Source organism: Silene latifolia, chromosome 8, assembly GCF_048544455.1.
Source record: "Silene latifolia isolate original U9 population chromosome 8, ASM4854445v1, whole genome shotgun sequence".
NCBI lineage: Eukaryota > Viridiplantae > Streptophyta > Magnoliopsida > Caryophyllales > Caryophyllaceae > Silene > Silene latifolia.
Window position 1 is genome coordinate 6937710 of NC_133533.1, and position 21432 is coordinate 6959141.

The 21432-nt window shown below is 32.8% G+C and overlaps 3 protein-coding genes and 2 non-coding genes across 5 annotated transcripts; 1 reads left to right on the top strand and 4 right to left on the bottom strand.

Annotated features, from left to right (window-relative positions):
* Positions 1 to 7837: 7837 nt before the first annotated feature.
* LOC141596209 (uncharacterized) lies at positions 7838 to 10904 on the top strand. Its single transcript, XM_074416312.1, has 4 exons — positions 7838 to 8262; positions 8886 to 9598; positions 9831 to 9934; positions 10554 to 10904. Exons 1-3 carry the CDS (start codon positions 8169 to 8171, stop codon positions 9921 to 9923), a joined length of 900 nt encoding a protein of 299 aa, XP_074272413.1. The 5' UTR covers positions 7838 to 8168; the 3' UTR covers positions 9924 to 9934; positions 10554 to 10904.
* Positions 10905 to 12023: 1119 nt separating this feature from the next.
* On the bottom strand, positions 12024 to 13207 carry LOC141594043 (membrane protein PM19L-like). The gene is made up of 3 exons (XM_074414256.1): positions 13013 to 13207; positions 12666 to 12885; positions 12024 to 12445 (listed from the first exon to the last, which is right to left on the bottom strand). Exons 1-3 carry the CDS (start codon positions 13137 to 13139, stop codon positions 12319 to 12321), a joined length of 474 nt encoding a protein of 157 aa, XP_074270357.1. The 5' UTR covers positions 13140 to 13207; the 3' UTR covers positions 12024 to 12318.
* Positions 13208 to 14250: 1043 nt separating this feature from the next.
* LOC141596208 (large ribosomal subunit protein eL32z) lies at positions 14251 to 17837 on the bottom strand. The gene is made up of 4 exons (XM_074416311.1): positions 17723 to 17837; positions 17507 to 17602; positions 14634 to 14815; positions 14251 to 14537 (listed from the first exon to the last, which is right to left on the bottom strand). The coding sequence occupies exons 2-4, from the start codon at positions 17594 to 17596 to the stop codon at positions 14408 to 14410; spliced, it is 402 nt and encodes a 133-aa protein (XP_074272412.1). The 5' UTR covers positions 17597 to 17602; positions 17723 to 17837; the 3' UTR covers positions 14251 to 14407.
* On the bottom strand, positions 15078 to 15220 carry LOC141598051 (small nucleolar RNA F1/F2/snoR5a). The gene has a single exon (XR_012523254.1). It is a non-coding gene; the product is annotated as a small nucleolar RNA F1/F2/snoR5a (small nucleolar RNA).
* LOC141598047 (small nucleolar RNA Z195/SNORD33/SNORD32 family) lies at positions 15708 to 15784 on the bottom strand. Its single transcript, XR_012523250.1, has one exon. It is a non-coding gene; the product is annotated as a small nucleolar RNA Z195/SNORD33/SNORD32 family (small nucleolar RNA).
* Positions 17838 to 21432: the final 3595 nt, after the last annotated feature.

Below are 21432 nucleotides of genomic sequence, written 5' to 3' on the forward strand. Positions count from 1 at the left end.
TTTCTTTGTACTTTTTCTTGTGCTGTATTATTATTCAATATTAATTAGCCCGTTATGTATTTTTCTTTGTAATTTTTTTTGTTGTATTATTATTTACGGTGATTATTTTATCTTTGTAATTTCTTTGACATAATTCTTTTTTTTTAACTTTACTTTTTATTGACTTAAAAAATAATTATTTGAGATTTTCATTGTTAAATTTTTGTAGATATGATATAATTTCAAATAAATTACGTGTAATTTCAAGCGAATAAAGTGTAATTTGGATCGCATATTGTGTAACTCCCAATTCACGGAGCGGTACTAAAAATTTCAAAAACTCAATCGTCTACGAAAATATTTCCATTGCGTTGGGCTCGAAAAAATAATAAATTTAGGCTTTTGTTTCGCCTTAATCGGAGTCCGAATGACGATTTATTTGAGTCTTTTACGAACCCGCTTATATTTTATGCGGGTAAAAAATTTCGATTTTTAAATCCTATATTTTGATATTTGAAATATAAATGATAGCATTAATTTAATAAATTATCTCATAAGAAGAAGAAAGTAATTAATTAGATAAATGGGAAATTGAAATTATGGGAGACAAAGCATTAATTACATGTTGGTGAGTGTTTGTTTTTTGTTTTAATCTCAACCATTCATCATGTAAGATCTAATGGTAGAGATGAGAATTTAGGGACTCAACGAAATTTGGTTTATTTTTTTTACATGTTATTTGTATCGTCCTTTTTAAAATGAAAAATTATTTCCTTCTTATCTTACCTTTTTTTTTTAAATATCTTTATAAATTAAAATCAATAAATAAAAAACAAAAAAAAGACCCTTATCATTCTCAAATAAAATAGAATTAAAAAAAAAGGGTAACTCTTACCATTCTTCATAAAATTAAATTATATAAACGTTTGAGTTCCCTATGCAAACTTAATTTATTTTACATTATTCGAGAAGGTAAATAGATAAAAAGTATTGATGACTAATATAATTATTAAAAATAATAGAAATGACATTTTCTTAATTTATTTACATGTTCTTATATTATTGAAAGTAAATAATTTACGTAACTTCGTAGAATAAAGTAACATATTATTGTCAAAGCATATTTTTATCCAAACGCAAACTATGTTAGTTAAATTAGATGGTAAAATATAAGTTTTATTTTGTTAACAAATGGAAAATTACATTTAACAAATGAATAATTACTTTGTTAAGAAATTATCCAAAAAAATTACTTTTGTCACTTTTCGAAAATCTATTAGTAAATATGAAAAATTACGGTTAAATTAGATAGTAAAATATAAGTTTTGATTTGTTAAGAAATTAATAATTACATTTAATTAATTTATTTTGTTTATTAAATGAAAATATTAAAACATAAATTATATGTTTGAAACATAAAACAAATGTACTACATAGCTCATTGCGTTGATCGTATGTTCATCCAAGTTTTAGCCCATCTTCGATTAATTAAAATATAATTTTAGGGTTTGTAGGGTTTTTTAGGGGTTTAGGGTTTATTTGGGGTTTGGGGTTTAGGGTTTAGGGTTTCTTAGGGGTTTAGGGTTTGTAGGGTTTATTTGTGGTTTTAGGGTTTAGGGTTTCTTAGGGGTTTAGGGTTTGTAGGTTTTATTTGGGATTTTAGGGTTTAGCTGTACAACTAATTATAGCAATGTTTGATCAATATGAGTTTATATATGATCGAAAAGTAAGACTTAATATTAAGATGTCATGCCACTTGTGGTTAAGGTGCTATCGATCATACGTTGTTATTGACTAATCGTAGCAATATATGATCAATACGGGTTTATATAAGATCGGAACGTAAGGCTCAAAGACTTAAAGTTAAGATGTTATTGATTGTACGTTGCTATAAATAGTTAATTGTCCCGATCAACAATGTACGAGTAATCATACCAATGTATGATCAATACGGGTTTATATGTTATCGGAACGTAAGACATAAATTTAAGACCTAAGGTTAAGATGTTATTCCACTTATGGTTTAAGATGTTATCGATCGTATGTTGATATAATTAGTTAATTGTCCCGATCAACAGTGTGTGACTAATCGTAGAAACGTTTGTATGATCGGAACGTAAGACTTACGTTTAAAATGTCATGCACGTCACTTATGTTTTAAGATGTTATCGATCGTACATTGCTATTGACTAATCGTTACAACGTACGATCAATAGGATTGTACGATTATTTTTATATTCAACGGTTGAAAATGTTGCATTTGGCGGGAAAACATCAATTGAGGATTAGAACAACATAAAAAGTGGATGATACTTAAGAGTGAATCGTGGTCGTTCAGTTGTAAATAGATTATTAGATAATATTTAACATTAAATCGTGGTCGTTCATCCTATGACTGACCAATCACAAAGAAAACCACGGATTAGTGAATATTACAACCTTTATAAGCATTTTTCGGTGTGTATCATATTAACTAAAACATAATCAGTCTCTCTCTCTCTAACTTCTCTCAGTAATACTTTCTTCATCTCTATTTTATTCAACTTATCTCTCTCTATTACTTCTTTTCTAGTTTATTATTTAATTTCTCTTGTTAAGTATTATATCCTTTAATCTTCTTCCTTTTCCTATTTTTCCTTATTTCCCAGATTTTTTTTTTAACAATTTGCTTACTTTTTCTTTAAACAGTCCCCTTATAGTCATGTCTTTTTCTTTAAATACTTCCAAAAACTACCCAATAATGGGGATGGAGTTTTTCAATCAACCTTGCTATCGTTGTGGACGGAATGCAGTAATAAAAATTTCCGGATCCGCAAACAACCCACGAAAAGCTTACTTTAAATGTCAAGAATGTAATATATTTGTTAGTTGGTTGACGGAGAATCATATTATTCATACTCGAAAGCAAGAATTGAAGAATTGTTATGAAGAGGGAGATGGGTCAAGTGGTGTTGAAGGGGGAAATGAAGACATTCTTAAGTTGAAGAAAGAAATTGTTGGATTAGCAAATGTTGTCAAGTTTTATGTTAAGTTGGTTGGTTTTATGTTAATGTTATTTGTAGTAGTTTTCATCTATAAGTTGTAATTTTCTGGGTATTGTGAAATAAATTGAGATCTGCAAAAAAAAAAAAAAAAAAAAAAAAAAAAAAAAAACTGATTTGAACAAGTTGTGATTGTGACATGAAATGCGATTTGCATAAATTGCCATACATGTTCTTGAACCAAAATGCAAGTACACTTTTGTTTTTTAAGTTTATCTTAATATTATTTCATTAATTGTTGAAATACAATAATTAAAAAATAACTTCCTAAATAAAAATATACTCAGTATTATGTTAATTAATATTTATTAAAATACAATTCATTGTATTGGAAGATTAAAGGACACATTGTCATTTCCTAAACATATTAAATTAAAAACAATTTCCTATACAAAAATATATTAATTTAAATCTATTAACTAAAAAAGAACTTTTGGCATAGGAAACGACACATGTGTAATCTTTTTTTCCTTAATATTGTAATCTTTAATTTAGTTTTAGTTTTTATTAATTTAGTTTTCCTTAATATTGTAATCTTTATTTTCCTTAATATTGTAATCTTTAATTTTCCTTAATATTGTTATTTTCCTTAATATTGTAATCTTAGAAAATTCTGTCTTTTAGTATTCCGAGGCGTCTTATTTAATTTAATAGTTTAATTGAATTTATTCATGAACCACCAAATTTATTTAATTTAATTAAATTTATTCATGTCATGGTTCACCGAAGGTCGCAATCCTTATTATAAATACGGGTGAGTTAAAAGAAGAATCTCATTTCTACCTAACCTTTTCTTACTCATCCTTATTACTCATTCACTTTATCTCAAAACAAATAGAAGGTTGTAAATAGGAAGTATGAATTTTTTTTGTATATCACTTGACTTCTTTAAACAAATAATTTATGATCAATCAAAATCAATGACTATTTTTCTTAATTCATTTTCACAAAGATTGAGTCTATGTTTTCAAGTATTAGAATAGCATTTGGTTAACTTGTGCAAATTTATGCCCAAAAAAAAAAAAAAAAAACCCACAAGAGGATTCGAACACGAGACACTTAGTAAGGAAAGTATCAACTAAACCACTACACCACTAACTTATTTCATCATATATCCAATCCTGTATATATATATATATATATATATATATATATATATATATATATATATATATATATATATATATATATATATATATATATATATATATATATATATATATATATATATAGAGGTAAGATCTAATGAGTCCACCACTTCCATTGAGTCCATAAGTCCCTCTAAGGGCCATTGGATGGACTAAATGGAAGGTTGAGATGAATTTGATTAAAGGCCATTAAAAAGAAAAGGAAAAAAATGTGGATGGTTGGATTGAGATGGATGGTTGAGATTGAAAATTACCAAAAAAAATTACCACTAATCAAATTTCTACACACTAATTAATTTTTCTTTCTCTCTCTAGCCCCTAATTAATCAGTTTTGAGTTTTAGATTTAAGAAGTGTAAATGTAATGTTGTATGAGTTTTACAAGTGTAAATGTGACGGAAATATAATTTTAACATTTTACAAGTGTAAATGTGAGGTTTTACGAGTGTAAATGTAACATTTTAAAAGTGTAAATTTGATTTTTGTGACGGAAATTTTGAATTTATATAATTTTAACATTTTACAAGTGTAAATGTGAGGTTTTACGAGTGTAAATGTAACATTTTAAGAGTGTAAATTTGATTTTTTGTGACGGAAAGTTTGAATTTATAGAATTTTAACATTTTACAAGTGTAAATGTGAAGTTTTACGAGTGTAAATGTAACATTTTTAAGAGTGTAAATTTGATTTTTTGTGACGGAAATTTTGAATTTATAGAATTTTAACATTTTACAAGTGTAAATGTGAAGTTTTACGAGTGTAAATGTAACATTTTTAAGAGTGTAAATTTGATTTTTTGTGACGGAAATTTTGAATTTATATAATTTTAACATTTTACAAGTGTAAATGTGAGGTTTTACGAGTGTAAATGTAACATTTTAAGAGTGTAAATTTGATTTTTTTTGTGACGGAAATTTTGAATTTATATAATTTTAACATTTTACAAGTGTAAATGTGATGTTTTACGAGTGTAAATGTAACATTTTAAGAGTGTAAATTTGATTTTTTTGTGACGGAAATTTTGAATTTATATAATTTTAACATTTTACAAGTGTAAATGTGAGGTTTTACGAGTGTAAATGTAACATTTTAAGAGTGTAAATTTGATTTTTTTTGTGACGGAAATTTTGAATTTATATAATTTTAACATTTTACAAGTGTAAATGTGAGGTTTTACGAGTGTAAATGTAACATTTTAAGAGTGTAAATTTGATTTTTTAGTCAATTTGAAGGTTTTAGAGTGTAAATTTTGTCCTTTGAGTGTGAATTTGGTCCTTTATAAGTGTAAATTTGTCCTTTACGAGTAAAACATTAGTCCAACTACCAAAAAACGCCACCGTCAACTTTGTCTTTTACGAGTAAAACTTTAGTCCGACTACCAAAAAACACCACCACCGTCGTCCTCCACCACCAACTCATATCCACAAAAATATATGAGTGCAAATCTATATAAATTTAACGAGTGTAAATGTACAGATATACGAGTGTAAATGTAAAAAATATGAGTGTAAATGTAAAGAAATACGAGTGTAAATGTAAAGAAATAAGGGTGTGAATCTGAAAAATGCGTGTAAATGTAAAGAAATATGAGTGTAAATGTAAAGAAATGTGAGTGTAGATGTAAACAAATATAAGTGTAAATGTAAAGAAATGTGAGTGTAAATGTAAAGAAATGTGAATGTAAATGTAAACAAATACAAGTGTAAATGTAAAGAAATGTGAGTGTAAATGTAAAGAAATGTGAGTGTAAATGTAAACAAATACAAGTGTAAATGTAAAGAAATGTAAGTGTAAATGTAAACAAATACAAGTGTAAATGTAAAGAAATGTGAGTGTAAATGTAAAGAAATGCGAGTGGAAATTTAAAGAAATACGAGTGTATTTTTTTAAAACCAGATCTGAAACAAAACAATATAATAACAAGACGAGATTTGAAATACAAAATTTGAAATTTATAACAATACGATATTTACTTCTTTAGAAATCTGACACACACAAAAAAAAAAAAAAAAAAAAAGGTGAAAAGCACAAATCGTGAAAACAGTGAAAAGCAAAGCAAAGCAAACAAAAAGCAAAGAACCGTGAAAAGTGTGAAAACCAAAGCAAACACAAAGCATAGAACATTGAACCATGAAAAGCAAAGCAAACAAAAAAATTATAAAACAAAACAGAAATTCCACAGATCTAAAACCGTGAAAAGCAAAGCAAACAAAAAAAATAATAAAACAAAGCAAACAAAACAAAAACAAGTCGGGTTATCGGAGTGGTGGTTGTTGTCGGGTTGTCGGGGTTGCAGATCTGGGGTAGTTGTCGAGAATGGCGGGTCGGCTGGGATGTTGAAGGTGGTGGTGGTGGTAGTGAAGGTGTCGATGGTGGTGTTTTTGGGTGGTGAGAATGTGTCGGCTGGGATGTTGAAGGTGTCGAGAATGTGTGGTGTTTTGGGGTGGTTTGTGGTGGTGGGAAGGGTAGTTGGGTGGTCTTGATGTTGTTGTCGGTGGTGGCGGGTAGTCGGTGGTGGTGAGGATGAGAGGAGGGTGGTGGGTGAGGATGAGAGGAGGGTGGTGGGTGCGGTTGGTGGTGCGGTTGGTGGCGGTGGAGGTGGACGTGGGGTCGGGTAGGTGAGGAAGAGGGGGGAATTTTTTTTTTGAATTATTTGATTTTTGAATTTTGTTGGATTTTTGAGAGGATTTGAGATTTTTTTGGTTTTTAGAGAGATGAGGGGGAGGATAATTGTGAGATGAGAGAGAAGTGGGTGGAAAAAGAAGGGTTTTATAGTGAAATTAGGGTTTGATTAGTGAAGATAGTGAGGGAAAGTGATTAATTAGGATTGATCCCCTAATTTTAGCACTAATCCCTCCCTTTTCCCTTCCAATCTCAACCCCTCATCTCATCTTTTCAATGGCCCTAAAGAGGACTTAGGGACTCAATGAAGAAGGGTGGACTCACTTGATCCTTCCTCTCTCTCTCTCTCTCTATATATATATATATATATGGCCCTTTTCATTTCCCGTCATGGATATTAGCAAATATAAATTAAACAAATAAAATATTAATCAATTTAATTAAAATTTTAAACCAGTGTGTATAAAACAAAACCTTATGCAAAAAAAAAGAAATTACAACGAAATTTAGATATAATTTAAAATAAAAAATTTTAACAAAAAAAATTAAATTTTAAACAAAAATTAAATATAAGACAAAAGAAAAGGTATTATATGAAAAAATATTAATTGAAAAAAAAATATTAAAAAAAATTAACGCAAATAATGTATTTCCGTAAATACATAAACATACATGATACATATAAGGAATAATCATACCGTATAAAGAAATTAATACAGTACGTATAATAAATCGTAGCGTATACAGGAGTGTGTACGTATATTAAAGGTATACATAAATATACGAAATATTAAAGGTATACATAAATACTAAAAATAATAAAAGGTATTAGTAATAAATAAGAGTTAAATAAAAATTAGGAGAGAAGTTTTTTTAATTAATAAAATATATGTGATTACCGAGATACAATTAATATGAGAGTAATTAATGAAGGAATCAAGCTAATTAATGGATAAATTTAGATTCTTCAAAATGGACAAGTGGAGCATTTTTATTGGTGGTGTATGAGGGCCTCATACACCTGGTGTAACTCTACCATCTTCCCAGATTACATACCTACCCTCTCTCTACCACATATATAAACCAATTAAAATCTGCAAAAAACAACACAGTTGAGGTGTAAACTTTTGGAACTACCCTCTTTATCATATTCAAATAAACTCACTACTACTATATACAAACATTTAATATTCATCAATTTGCAGAATTACAGTATAATTTCTGCAGGGAAACTTTAGATTCAGTAATTTTTAATAGTTATTTCTTAATTACATCAATCAAAGAAGAAAAAGAGGAACATTACATGATCTGGGTACCCCATAAATCTCAATAAAGTTGAATTCTTTGATTGATATAACACATAATTTAGCAAAACAATCATGCCTTCTGGTGCTAAGAAGAGAAAAGCTGCCAGAAAAAAGTTGGAAAAAGAGGCCCATACTACTATAAACAATGGGTCTCATAGTTCTCAAGGTTTAATCTTTATATACCTTTCACATGGGCTCTTATCTGTCTTTCAATTATTGATCTTTTATCTGTTTTTGTGTATAAATTGGTTATCTAGTTGGAATTTGGTACTTGGGTGTGTGTTTGTTTATGTTTTTGGTACTTTTTTGGTGCTTTTTTGGTGGAATTTTGCTTATTTTGGGTGTTTCAATTATTGATCTTTGCTTTTTGTGTGTATAAATTGGTAATCTAGTTGGAAATTGGGTATTTGGGTCCTTGGGTGTGTGTTTGTTTGTCTATTTGGTGCTTTGTTTGGTGGAATTTTGCTAATTTATGTTGTATATTGGTACATGCATTTTGAGGTGTGCGATCACTCAGTGACGGTTATAAAGGAATATTCATGTCAGCCGACTCCAAATCATTTTGAGATTAAGGCTCTGATGTTATTGTTGTTGTAGATTGTGTATTCATATGATCAGGGTTTAAGAGTGGGGTTTTAATTGGGTTTTGATTGGGTTTTTTGGTTGATTGTGTGAATTGGGTTGGTGGGTATTAGTTAAAATTGTTTGATTTTTGATTTGGTTGATTGATTGATTTGATATTGATATTTTATTTGATTGATTTTTGTGAAATGGATGAAATTATGGTAGGGAGTGATGATCCAAGGTCTCATAGTGAGAGGGATAGAGATGTTGTTGATGTCGAAAGAGAGGGGAAGTTCGAGGGAAGTGAGGTGAATGATCAGGGTGAGGGAAATATTGCAGGAGAAGTGAAGCAACAAAAGGAGAATTTTGATGATGATGTTCGTGCTGATGACAATTCTAGGAAGTTTACTAGCGTGGCTAGTAAAATCTCTAGCAGTAGCAGCAGTACCAGTTCTAGTTCGGATGATGACGAGGTGACAGTCGAGAAGGAGGAGCCTGAAGAAGCGGTGACGCCTGATGATTCTGTGCTCGCGTCCATGGAAAACTTGGTGGATGATTATGTTGAGGAGAGTATCCCTGTGGAAGAGTCGGTTAAGGAAGTGGTTTCTTTGCCAGAAGAGTCCTCTATTGTTAGTGAGAGTGTACCAGTTGACCAATCATTGACTTCTGATGTGATTGAGTCGGGGCAGAAGGAATTTGTGGATGAAGTCTTACGGCCATCTGATGAGAAATCTGAGGTTGTTTCAGCAGTTGTCGATTTGGTTCAGGCGAAAGTCGAGGAAAAAGTAAGTCCAGCTGGGGATGGAGGCTCTGAGAATACATCTGAATCTGTAGGTGTCTTGGTTAGAGATACTGAAGGGTCGTTGCCTCAGTCTTCTGGTGTTAAGGCTGTAGACAATGGCAAAATGCCAGAGACGCATAAGTACGCAGAAGAGGAGGTATATCTGAGATGTTTCCTCTCGTTTTTTAATCACAAAAACTTGCATGAGCCGTACTTATATGGGAAACCAACCCATTAAATCCTATAATGAAAAGAAAATTGCACGAGGAATTTGGTTGGTCTCACATATGAGACAATCTTATACAAGACTTACTCTTTTCTTCGTCATGGAACAATTTTTGTATTCATTTTCTGTTTACTGATATGTGTTTTCATCCTTTAACTTGCAGCCGTTGTTATCTGCTGCTCCATTGCCGGTGCAACGAACATCCGTGTTCAGTTGCTGTGGACTATTGGAGGTTTTCTCTGGTGGATCACGGTAGATAAACTTAAGGTGAGTGTTTGACTTGTAAGACTGTCGGAACTCTTGGCTATTTCTCTGAACTAGTTATCTGGCATGTATGTGATCTTTGATTGTTATGATGTTGTTCTTCGGAGCTGTACTGCTGCTACTAATGTTCTTGTTTGGTAACCTTCCGTTAATTTCAGTTGGAATTTTCTTATGCTCATCTGTTGCCTCGTCACTTTTGTGTTTGAGAAACTTTGTATATTATAAACGAGGTTTTACGTATCAAGGTCTGATAGTTTCCTGTCAGTTAGTTTTCTTGTTGTTGAGTCGTAATCATGGTTTTAAATCTCGGTTTTAGTCGTAGTCGCGGTATAACCGCTCCTTAATCGGCCGTCGCGGACTGATCGCGGTGATATCTCGTATTGGTAGAGTGAAAATCCGATACAACTCGGCCGAGATTTTGAACCTTGGTCGCAATTGCGTGCCTTCATATATGTCAAGTGTGTTTTGGGTTTTAGTACTGGTCTGGATAAAATCTCTACAGAGGAGAATCGGAAGTTAGAGAACTTAATCGGAAAACGTCTAGACAGACGCAGTCAAAAGCTTACTGTTATATAGCTTCATGCCCTATCATACTGATATCGTCTGCATTTCTGTGTTGCAGAAGCAATGCTTCTGGCAGTGTCAGTGAAATGTCACACTTGAAGCGGCTTCGGAAACTAGAAGACAGTCTCGTGGGGATTATTGTATACAGCTGGTAAGGACATACTCCGTATCAAGCAATCCCAGAAAGAACAATCTGCAAGTGAGCATACTACATGAACTGCTTTTATCCTGCACTTGCATAGCGGTTTTTGTTGATAGTTTGTCTGGTCGATTTTTCGTGGGTTTGCCCAGTTTCGTGTTTTTCTTTGTTCATCGTGTGCTAAGAACTGAATTTCATTTATTGGTCGTGTACTTTATCTGTATCGTTTTGAGGACGAGTTACAATACATAGACCAAACTACTTTTTGAAGATTCTCTCTTATTCCCGGTTTTGTTACAAGCACGGTATCTTCTCCAAAACAAATTTCATGATCTTTTCACAATCTCTCGCAAAATTCCCGTTTTCAGTGGATTCGGAAAATGTTGAACTCGCTAATACCGTGGACTGTATGAAGTCACGGTTGATCAATGCATCCTCGATGCAATATATTGCCGAGTAAGACCCGTAAGGGTGACTTAATATTGACGGGAGCTCTAAGTCACCGGGAGTATGTCGTTCTCACGAATTCATGATGCTTTGTCATTTGAATTAGCAAATGTCAATGTTTTTTAATGGGTATGAGTTGGAGTTTATGTTGTGGTCTCCTACTATCACATTATTGAATTGCTCTGGTTGGCCTGTTCTTCGGCTCAAAGGAATCGGCCAAACGAAGTCGTTTTCAGCATGGATGAATGATGTGCATTGAGGAAGCCATCTAAAAGATGTGAGACCAACATCTTGTGGCCAAGTTTGTGTTGTTTATTATGTACAAGTGGTGATCGTGTGTAATCATCTTCAGTTTCAGTCTCGAGTACATGCCTTTTGATGTTGAGATACTACATGGAAAAATAATTCCGTCTAAAGCTGTAGACGGATAGTTTGATGTTGCAGAGTTGCCCTAATAGATTAAGGTAGCGAGTGAAGTGGCCTTCTAGTGGCCCTCTCACAAAATGCAAGTGGGAGGGCAATTATTGTATCCATTTCCCACCCACTTGCACTATCTACTCTCATTTTGTGAGAGTGACACTATCCGTCTACAACTTTAGACAGATAGTGTCCGTCTAAAGTGAGAATTTGTGGAAAAATAAAGAAAAGTAGGATTTTATGGTTGCGGATGGAGATAACGCGTTACCCTCGGATAATGGCAAGGCAGAAGGCCAAGCTACACGAACGATGAGTAGATCGTAAGTAAATAAAGAATCGAGCCCAAGTAAACAATAGAAATAACTCCGGCACCATGCACATAGTCACATACAGACGCAACACTTCCCCATTAAAACATTCTCGGCCTGTACCAGTTACCCTTATCCCAAGTGAACCCTTAGGCGTGTTTAGCCTTAAAAGGGTGGCTAACTATAGTCGATATTTATGGCCGAAGTACACCTTAAGTTCCAAGGGTTTTGCATCGAAGCACATTCAACTAACTTCTGCAATTTGATTGATCTCCATGAAAATTCGAAAATTTGTTGGAAGCGTATCGGGAAGTAAAATAGATCTAAGAGCAATATAGTTTCGTTTTTTTATACAAATTTCAATTTGGAGGTATTACAAGTCATTGAGAAAATAAAACCACACTTAAAATGGAGAAACATGAAGCAAAATGGAGCAATGCAAATCCTCTCTTTCCCCATTGAACTCGGCCTCGTGAAAGAATAACATTGGAACAAATATTCGGGTGGGTTGCTTAAAGAACGGGTGCTGAAAGAAGAGCAACGTATAAGAGTTGTGTTGCGGATAGAATGATAGTGAATGCCTCCAAAGCCATCAGGCTCGCGTTTCTGAACTGTAGATCGATCTCCTTGCATCCAAACCTAAAAGGAGTAATCCGAGTTAGGTCATTACCGGTTCAGATCATTTTTAGAGTGCATTATAGTCGGCCTTTTTTTTTCGGTTCACATTGTTTTCTAGTTGGTCATTTACCTGGTCGAGATAGTTGTTTTCTAGTCATTTCAAGTCGGGTTAATATAGGTCAGAGATCATTCAAGTTGCGTCAATTTTTTTTTTTTTTTTTTAAGGAAAGAAAGGGCGTACCCCATAGCTAAAACAGTTACAGTCCAAGCAACGGTTGCCATAGTGGCTGTTGCCGGGTTGCTCTCACGACTCCATGTACGGAGATTGTTGAAGCCTGAGATACACGAGGCAGAACCAACGACTCCGGCTAACAAAGCAAACATCACAAAGAACCCAGTTGCAGCATTCCCCATCGGAAAGTAGATGGGTGAAAAATGTGCTGGCAGCACCAATCCCGGACCTGTCAAAGGCAGAAAATACAATTTTAAAAATCGAACTATGAAACTGATAAGTTTCTTAAATTTTTCGACAATTTTGAATAAAATTAAACAGTTTTCAAATTTCTTAGAAACGAGTAGAGAGATTACCGATGATAAAACCGTGTTCAATTGCTTCGTTCATAGCCCAACCACCGATGCCTAATAACACAACATACATACAGAAATTAAGAAACAGAAGCAACGAGGCCACGGGTCTCATCTGATCATTAACCATCTCTTTCGATAAGGAAGAAAAAAGTCGAGTAAGAATGATGAGCTAGAAAAGGCGGTTGATGTTGTAGGGTGTTGTAGCGGTTATGAGGAATTATATATGAATGGTGTTATAGGTTGGTTGTTCTTTACTTGCATGAAGGAGGCTTCTATGTGGGGTTGTAAAGGACATGACTTAAACTACAGGCAAAGCAGAAGACAAGATTCTTAGTAAACAAAAAGGAAACAGCGAAAATGTATCGTCGAAAATTAGTTTTTTAGTTGCATATTCTAAGATGTTAGCCTGTGTTTGTATCTTTTGCTGGGGAGAAGTAAATATTCTTTGGCAGATCGATGATTGATCGACTGGTGATGATGCCTCAAGTCAGGCAAAGGATATACGGAGTACTTATCAAGCAAAAGTTATAACTTATAAGTCTAGGTATCGAAAAATATCCGATAGCAAGTAAAGTCGTTGAGGAGTGATGCCTCCGATCAGGGGATGGATTCAAAGACTCGAAATTAGAAAAGTTAAGCTTAGACCTGACGAAATCAGTTGAGTTTATTCTAGTTCAGTTGAGTTTGTGCTATTTCAAGTCCGGTACGATCCGGGTCGGGGTTATTCCAGTCCAGTTGAGTTTCGGGTCATAGTTAAAAATGGCTTAGATGGACCTTATACTTTGCAATTTGAATGTAGTAATTTATAATACTATTAATAAATAAATAATTAATGAAAAAACGCCTAAATTTGAGTGTATTTATGAGAAAAATAAACATTTTTCATTCAGATCAATCAGTTCGATTCTTATGGGTTATTATGGAGTTCTATTCAGGTTCGGATTTCATTAGGTTATTATGGAGTTCTATTCAGTTTTGGTTCCATTCAGATGGAGTCAGGTTTCGGATACTATTTAATTTTTTCAATCAATTTTTCGGGTTCGATCTTATTTTTCCAAGTCTAATTCCGATGCTATTAACCTTACACAGATTTACCAATGCAAAAACCCTTCGACACAATTGCCGAACTCCGCAAAGCTAAATCGGCCTCTTTGCCAAGGTGCAACAGGATATGAACATGTTCGGTCACGTAAGTTAGAGACTGGATACTTGCAAATAACAGATTCTTGAAACCAAAATAAAATCTAATGTATATAACTTAATTTGCATAAAACTTTTAGTACATACCAAGGGATCAAAATCTCGATCAAAACAAAAATATACCATGTTCGAACAAAACTCGAGTAGAAGAACTGCAAATGTTCACTAAACATGAAGATGCAAGGAAAACTAAGCTCATTCATCTTCTTGGCTACGGAGCCTAGCAAGCTTGTTGGTCACAACTACATCGAGTTGGGCAGCTCGTTCGACAATTTCCTTTCGTTTCTTGGTTGACACGTTGTGGGCAATCTCGGCACAGTAAGTCCTACAAGAATCATGCCAAATTGACAATAGGTTTAAAATACGAGAAAGATCACAAGACTCTGGTACAAAATTCAAACTATCAACTGAAGACAATTACCGGTTGTGCATCATGAGAAGCTCGAGCTCTGAGACATTGTGGACAACGAACTTCTTGAAGCCATTTGGGAGATAGTGTCGGGTCTTCTTGTCAGAGCCGTAACCAATGTTGGGCATCAACACAACTCCTTTGAACTTTCTCCTAACACGAGAATCAATACCCTTTGGCCTTCTCCAGCTTGGCTGTCATTACGAGAAACAAAAAAAAAAACCAGAGATTAGTTTATTTACAACTTCATATTATTTCCATTTGACTTTGGTTGTCACAGACGGTTGAAATTACCGATAAGTTACTTTGATTTCCATTAGGTTGTATTTTTAAAATAAATAAATGAAAATACTGAATCAAGAAAACCAACTTGCATATACAATATATGTGCTAAAAAAACAGGCTGATTAAGTTTCCATGTTATGAAAGGTATATTGAGTTAAAATTCACAAAACAAAATGTGAGCCGAGTTATAGTAACAAAAGGCTAATAAGAAACATAGCCAATTGTGTCGCAAGATCTGCTCAATGATAATATGTGCCATAAAAACGAGACGTCCAACCACAAATAAGGCAGGACATCAGATACCACAGGCACGAGCATTCTATTATTAAGTGGGGATTTTCAAATGACAACCTCAAAAATAACCAGGTAATAAACATCGTAGGAAAATCACTACATTAATAAGTAAGAAATCAGACTGGAAAAAAATCATGAACTGTAGTCTTTCAAAGAAACTGCAAGGAGCCAAGGATTTTAAAAAAATAAAGCAGTAATGCAAGAATCAATTAAAACTGAGTCAGCATTTTATTAATCTCCTAAAAAAGATGAAGGGCAATTCTTAAATGGTCGGAATTTTATCGTGGATGTAATTTACAATCTTAGTTTAGCCTTCTAAATAATGGATAGATAACTTCAGAATGTTTATAACTCTAACACCTATCATCCATTACTTGCAAAGATTAAACTACGAGTGTTAGGTAACATCCACCATAGACATCGGACCACTAATAAGGAATAGATACCTCCGTCTCCTAATTCATTAAAATTGTCCAACTGCACTCTTAGTCGTTCAAATGAATGTATCAGAGATCAGATGGTAGTGCATGTAAAGGTTCATCACTATACAGCAGAAAAGGTGGATGGATATCCTCATTTCTCTTTCAACATTTCATATTAAAGACAAAGACACTATATCACCATGAGTTACATACAGGGAAAGAGATGCCTTTAAGAAAAGGATGACGATAAGTTTCTTAACATCGGCATATCTAATGGAAATTTGTTTTTGAAAAAAAAACATGAAAGCCAAGTAAGAAACGAAGTATTCAATAACATAGACAATCCATTTTAAAGTATGGTGGTCTGATCAGGAACGCATTTGACAATCTGCATTGTGCACCAAAGATGCACTAAAGACTGGGCGTCAAGAGCTTATCTTCATATCATTAGTCCACGGTACAAAACATGAACAATTTTGAAGTGGTTAACCAAAAAACCAAAAATGAAAATTATTTTATATCACAGAAAAGAAACTAGAAATTTAATACATGGACAGCCATTTTAAACTGAAATGGTCTGATCAGGAACGCATTTGACAATCTGCATTGCGCAGCAAAGGTGCACTAAAGACTGGGCGTCAAGAGCTTCTCATCATATCAGTCAACTTTAAGGGTACAAAAACATGAACTTTTAAAGCAGGTCACCGAAAAGGCAAAAATGAAAAATATTTTGACACAGACAGAAACTATAAATTCAATGACACGGACAGTCCATTTAAACTAATATGTTTTGATCAGGAACGCATTTGACAATCTTCATTGGGCACCAAAGATGCACTAAAGACTGGGCGTCAAGAGCATATCTTCATATCAATCGTAAAAACTGTAAACTAGCTCAGGCGATAAAAATTGTAAAACATTTGTTAAACAAAGAAAAAAATCTAAGCACGGTAGAATCAGGAACGCATTAGACAATCTTCATCGTGCAACAGAAGAAGCACTAAAGACTGGGCGTCAATTTTATTCATCATTTCTACCATGCATCTATATGGATACAAAATAAAGAAAAAAAGCGAACTCAAATCCTAGTTAAATACAGAATAGTCCATCACATTATTATTAACTACTTATCGATTGCAATGGAGTAACAAAAACCGCCCTACAAAGTAAATCTATGCACTCCGTATCAAGGTATGAACAGATCACTAAGAACACTTTATGGTTTGCTACGTTCTCGTGGATGGATATGTTTAAAGAATATTTAGCAAGTCAAGCACCATCAATAACAAATAAAATCTAAGCATGGTAGAATCAGGAACGCATTAGACAATCTTCATCGTGCAACATAAGATGCACTAAAGACTGGGCGTCAATTTTATTCATCATTTCCACCGTGCATCCATACGGACGCAATTTAAAGGGAAAAAAAAAAGCGAGCTCGAAAATTTGGTCAAATAAAGGATAGCCCATAATATTCTTATCAACTACTTGTAGAATGAAATGGCCTAACAAAAACAACCCTACAAAGTGAATCTCTGCACTCCGTATTATGGTATTGACAGGTTGCAAAGAACACTTTACGGCTTATTTCTCGTATATGGATCCGTTTTACACAATATTTAGCGAGTCAATCCCCATGGATAACAAAATCGAAATACCATTGAAAACCTATCTACAAATAATACCATCGAAATACTCATAATAGATAAATAAATGATTGAGACGGAGGGAGTAATACTTGTAAACAAGATATGATACCTACCCAAAACAAAAAATCACTCAAATTTACCAAACCACAATAAAAGATTACAACTATTACACAACCCAAATTACATAGCAACAAATCTACAACAAATAAATCAAAAAAGGAATAAAAAAAACTACCTTAATTGAGATATATCGATCACAATGATGCCTCTTGAAATGCTTAACCCTCTTCTTAACAATCTTCTTAGTCAATGAAGGGACTGCCATGGCTTCCTAATACATTTTCACAACACAAAATCGATTATTCTAGCAAAAAATCGATTAAATAAGCAAAGATCTGAGATTATAACAATGGAATTAACATGGGTTTAGACTGAATTGAAAAGGGTATACCTTGAAATTGTTCTACGTCGGCTGGAAGCTGAGGATTTGGGATGTTTTGTGAGTGTGAGGTTTTATAGATGATGAAATGTTTTGAGGTTGCTGTGAAATTAGGGTTTTGAAGATTGGGAGATTTTGGGGTTGGATTTTGTGGGTTATACTTACATAATGTTGTGGGCTTAATTTGTTAGTTTGGGTTAGATTGGTGTGTGGATTGATTGTGGACTATTGGTTTTGGTTCATTTGTGTCAATGTCTAAAACCAACATGGTGTTCGCTCAGTGGTCCGGACTAAAGACTAGACTGGATCGAGACCATTTGGTCCGGATTAGACCGAACTGAATTATATTTGGTCTGGTCCATAGTCTACCTATTTACTCTAATTTGGTCTTTGGTCGGGTCTGCGGTCCATTCGGTTTGACCATGGACCGAACTTATTTAACAAAAATATCTTTTAAATTGTAATATTGTTGATTTTATTTTTCATTTTATTTACAAGTATTATAAAAATGTGTAATTATGTAGTTAAATACTGTAAAAAGGTATTGTTGTTTATTTTGAATGTTACGAACTTCTTGAGTTCTCATTTTATATACCCCTACATCTCCATGACAATCATATTCGATCCATTTGGTCCTGTCCGGTCTGGTCCACGCGTTCTTCTGGTCCAGATCGGACCGGACCAATATTAATATGGTCCGGTCTCCGGTCCGGTCCATCTCTTAACCCTTATTTGGTCTTCAGTCATGATTTTAGAGAGTTTAATCCGGTTTGGTCGTCCGGACAAATGAACACCCCTAACCCCGGTTGGTTAATAAAATGAGGTGACTAATGAGTAAGCAATACACAAAATCCATAATTCTCTCTGGGCATCTTGAAAATCTTCCAACGAGATTACACATTTTAAGATTACTTCTCAATAAAAACGCTTAACTGTGAAGATTTTATCATAATTTTCCGGAAAAAAAGTACACTTTATTAATATGAGTACTAAGTAATACTTTCAATTCTTTTAAGCATTAGTCATTTAAACTTATCAGCAAACTTCCTCAATGAGGTATCCCTACTAAATAACTTCTTAACATAGAGTATTTCATATGTGCTCATGAAGTGTATTCATGCGTCGTTTTAAATTTCTAAAGTGTTTATAAAGAGGATGTGATCAAAAAAATTGAAAAATAACTCTACATGACGGAGTTTACACATAAACATATGTAAATTATCAATTTCTTTTTATATTATACTCATACTACTCATAGAGATCTCACATGTTATATATTAAAACATTTATAATGAAATCTACCAATTCCGTCACAAATAACTTTACTATTTTCCTCCGTTCCAGTCAAAAGTTTACACTTACTTTATTTTCTCCTCACAAAATAAAGCAAATGTAAACTATTTACCGAAACAGAAAGAATAGATGCTAACTTGTTTACGGCCATGTTTGGCAAACAGCAGAAGCAGAGTAATGATAGCAGATAACGTTAGCAGAATACGATTGGCAGATTTTAGTAGCAGGTTTGACCATCATATGAAATTAGCAGAATTAAGAAAGCGTGTTTGGTAATTAGTAGATTATAAGACAAATCTGCCATTTCCATGTATAAACTCAATATGCTGCTATTAGCAGCATATTCAAAAACAGTAGATTACGGTCAATATGCTATCTGAATATGCTATTAACCAAACATGTAAAATTAGTAGATTGATTGGTCAAACTACTATTTAAGTCGAAATCTATTAATTTCACCGAATATACTGTTTACCAAACAGGGCCTACAACTCGATACAAATGACCAAGTGCAAAAGGTAAACAAGGGAGATTGGGTCATTATGACTATCTTGGTCTAACATATCGTCGTCAAATAACAACATTGCTACAATCTTGATCATCATCATCATCATTCTTATCTATTTTTTTGGATGAAATTTAAGTGTCTACAAATAATAAATAATTATTTCGCTTTATGTAAGTCATAGATTTGAAGTCAATTTGTATAATCCTTAATAGAAGCACTAGAATTAAAAAAATTACAAGTAAAAGATCTTCGAAATTATTTCTTGGTAATATTCCAATCTTAATGAGAACAAAGTCTTGCTTACAATTTCAAACTTATAGCAAGAAGATTTACGGATAAGATATGATTGTAATATTTTATTACAGTAATTGCATCATTAAAAACTAAAGATACTACGTATTAGTTTGCGTAAAATGAAGAAGAGATTCCCTGCCGGCTAATGTCAAACACTTAGAAAAATGACAAAACGTAATTAGACGGATTTAGATACCAAACCAACTATAGATTATATAGACTATATAATTAAATTGTTCATAAATGATTGAGATGCTTGGTTGCCCTCTACAAAAAACAAAATGTAAGAAGTATATATGTAAATTGTAAAAATTGTATGTTGTTTGACCACAATTCGAGTTCTGTTTGGTCTCTCATATATGCAGCGAGAAGAAGGTGAGATTAATCCCGAAAAAGTGATGGAGTTTTTTTGGTTGTTCCTTATGTCCTGAAAAGCTCGTTGGTCTGATTCATTAGTCCCTTTACAATTTTTTTTTTTTGTACTTTTGAATGTTTAAGGCCCTAGCCCCTAAGTCCGGGTACATGGGCATCTCCAATGGTTTGCTTTAGGAATTTACTTGCAATATTTATAAAATAGCAAGCAAGTAACTTCCAAGCATCTAACTTGGTTTAAAAAAATAAGAAGTAAAGTTTTTCATCGAAGAGAAACTTGATTGTGGAATACAAAAGTTAGAAAGCATTGTAGCCAACCATTGGGCCGATACGTAATCGAAAAGCAAATTAGCTTAAAAAACCGAGTGGCAAATTAAGCTCTATATTGTGGTTGTTTGCCAACATTGGAGATGAGTCTAATTAAACACTTCTCATATATTTCAATTCGTCTATAATGGCTGAATTTGTTTACTTATCCTCTGATAAGTGGAAATTTCCATGTAATAAAAATGTAACTAAGCAAACTTTTTAATTCACATAAAATGTAAAACTATGTAATTTACATTTTTATTGTTTGGTTCAAATAAGCGTATTAAATTATGGGTAAGTATTAAACTCCAAACCCCAACTTTCTCCTTATAATCCCCCCTACTACTTCCCCCCTACTACTAAGAGAATAAAATTTCTCTTAGTTTTCCCTCCAAAAGGAATCTAACTAAATAAGGTAACAAGTAAAAAAAGAATCATTATATTATTATCTTTTCAATTAATATATTCTTATAATTAAACTCTAATCTTTTAATTAAAATTCATATTTATGACTTTTTCATTAAAATCCATAATTTATTATGCAATTATTTCCATTTTCATAGATATTATATTTTATCAGTTACACTCTAAAATTACGCAAACCTGCTTCTTATGCAGTTTTTAACATAATTATTGTCATCACTTACACCCTAAAATTACGTAAATCTGTTTCTTACATTATCCTTCATCAGTTATACTCTAAATATGGTGTATATATTTTAAAGGACGGGAACTATTATTATGTAGTTTTTTAATTAAAAATTAGCCTAATTAGTCTAATTATTCGTAAATCGTCTTTTTAAGTGCGTGATATACTGTTTTTACCTGCTTTTGTTATAAGGTTTATACACATTTTAATTAGATTTTACAGTTTTACATCACTTAATCGTAATTTAATGTCATAAATTTGTTTCATGCAATGATATAGCATTATAGAGTTAATTTT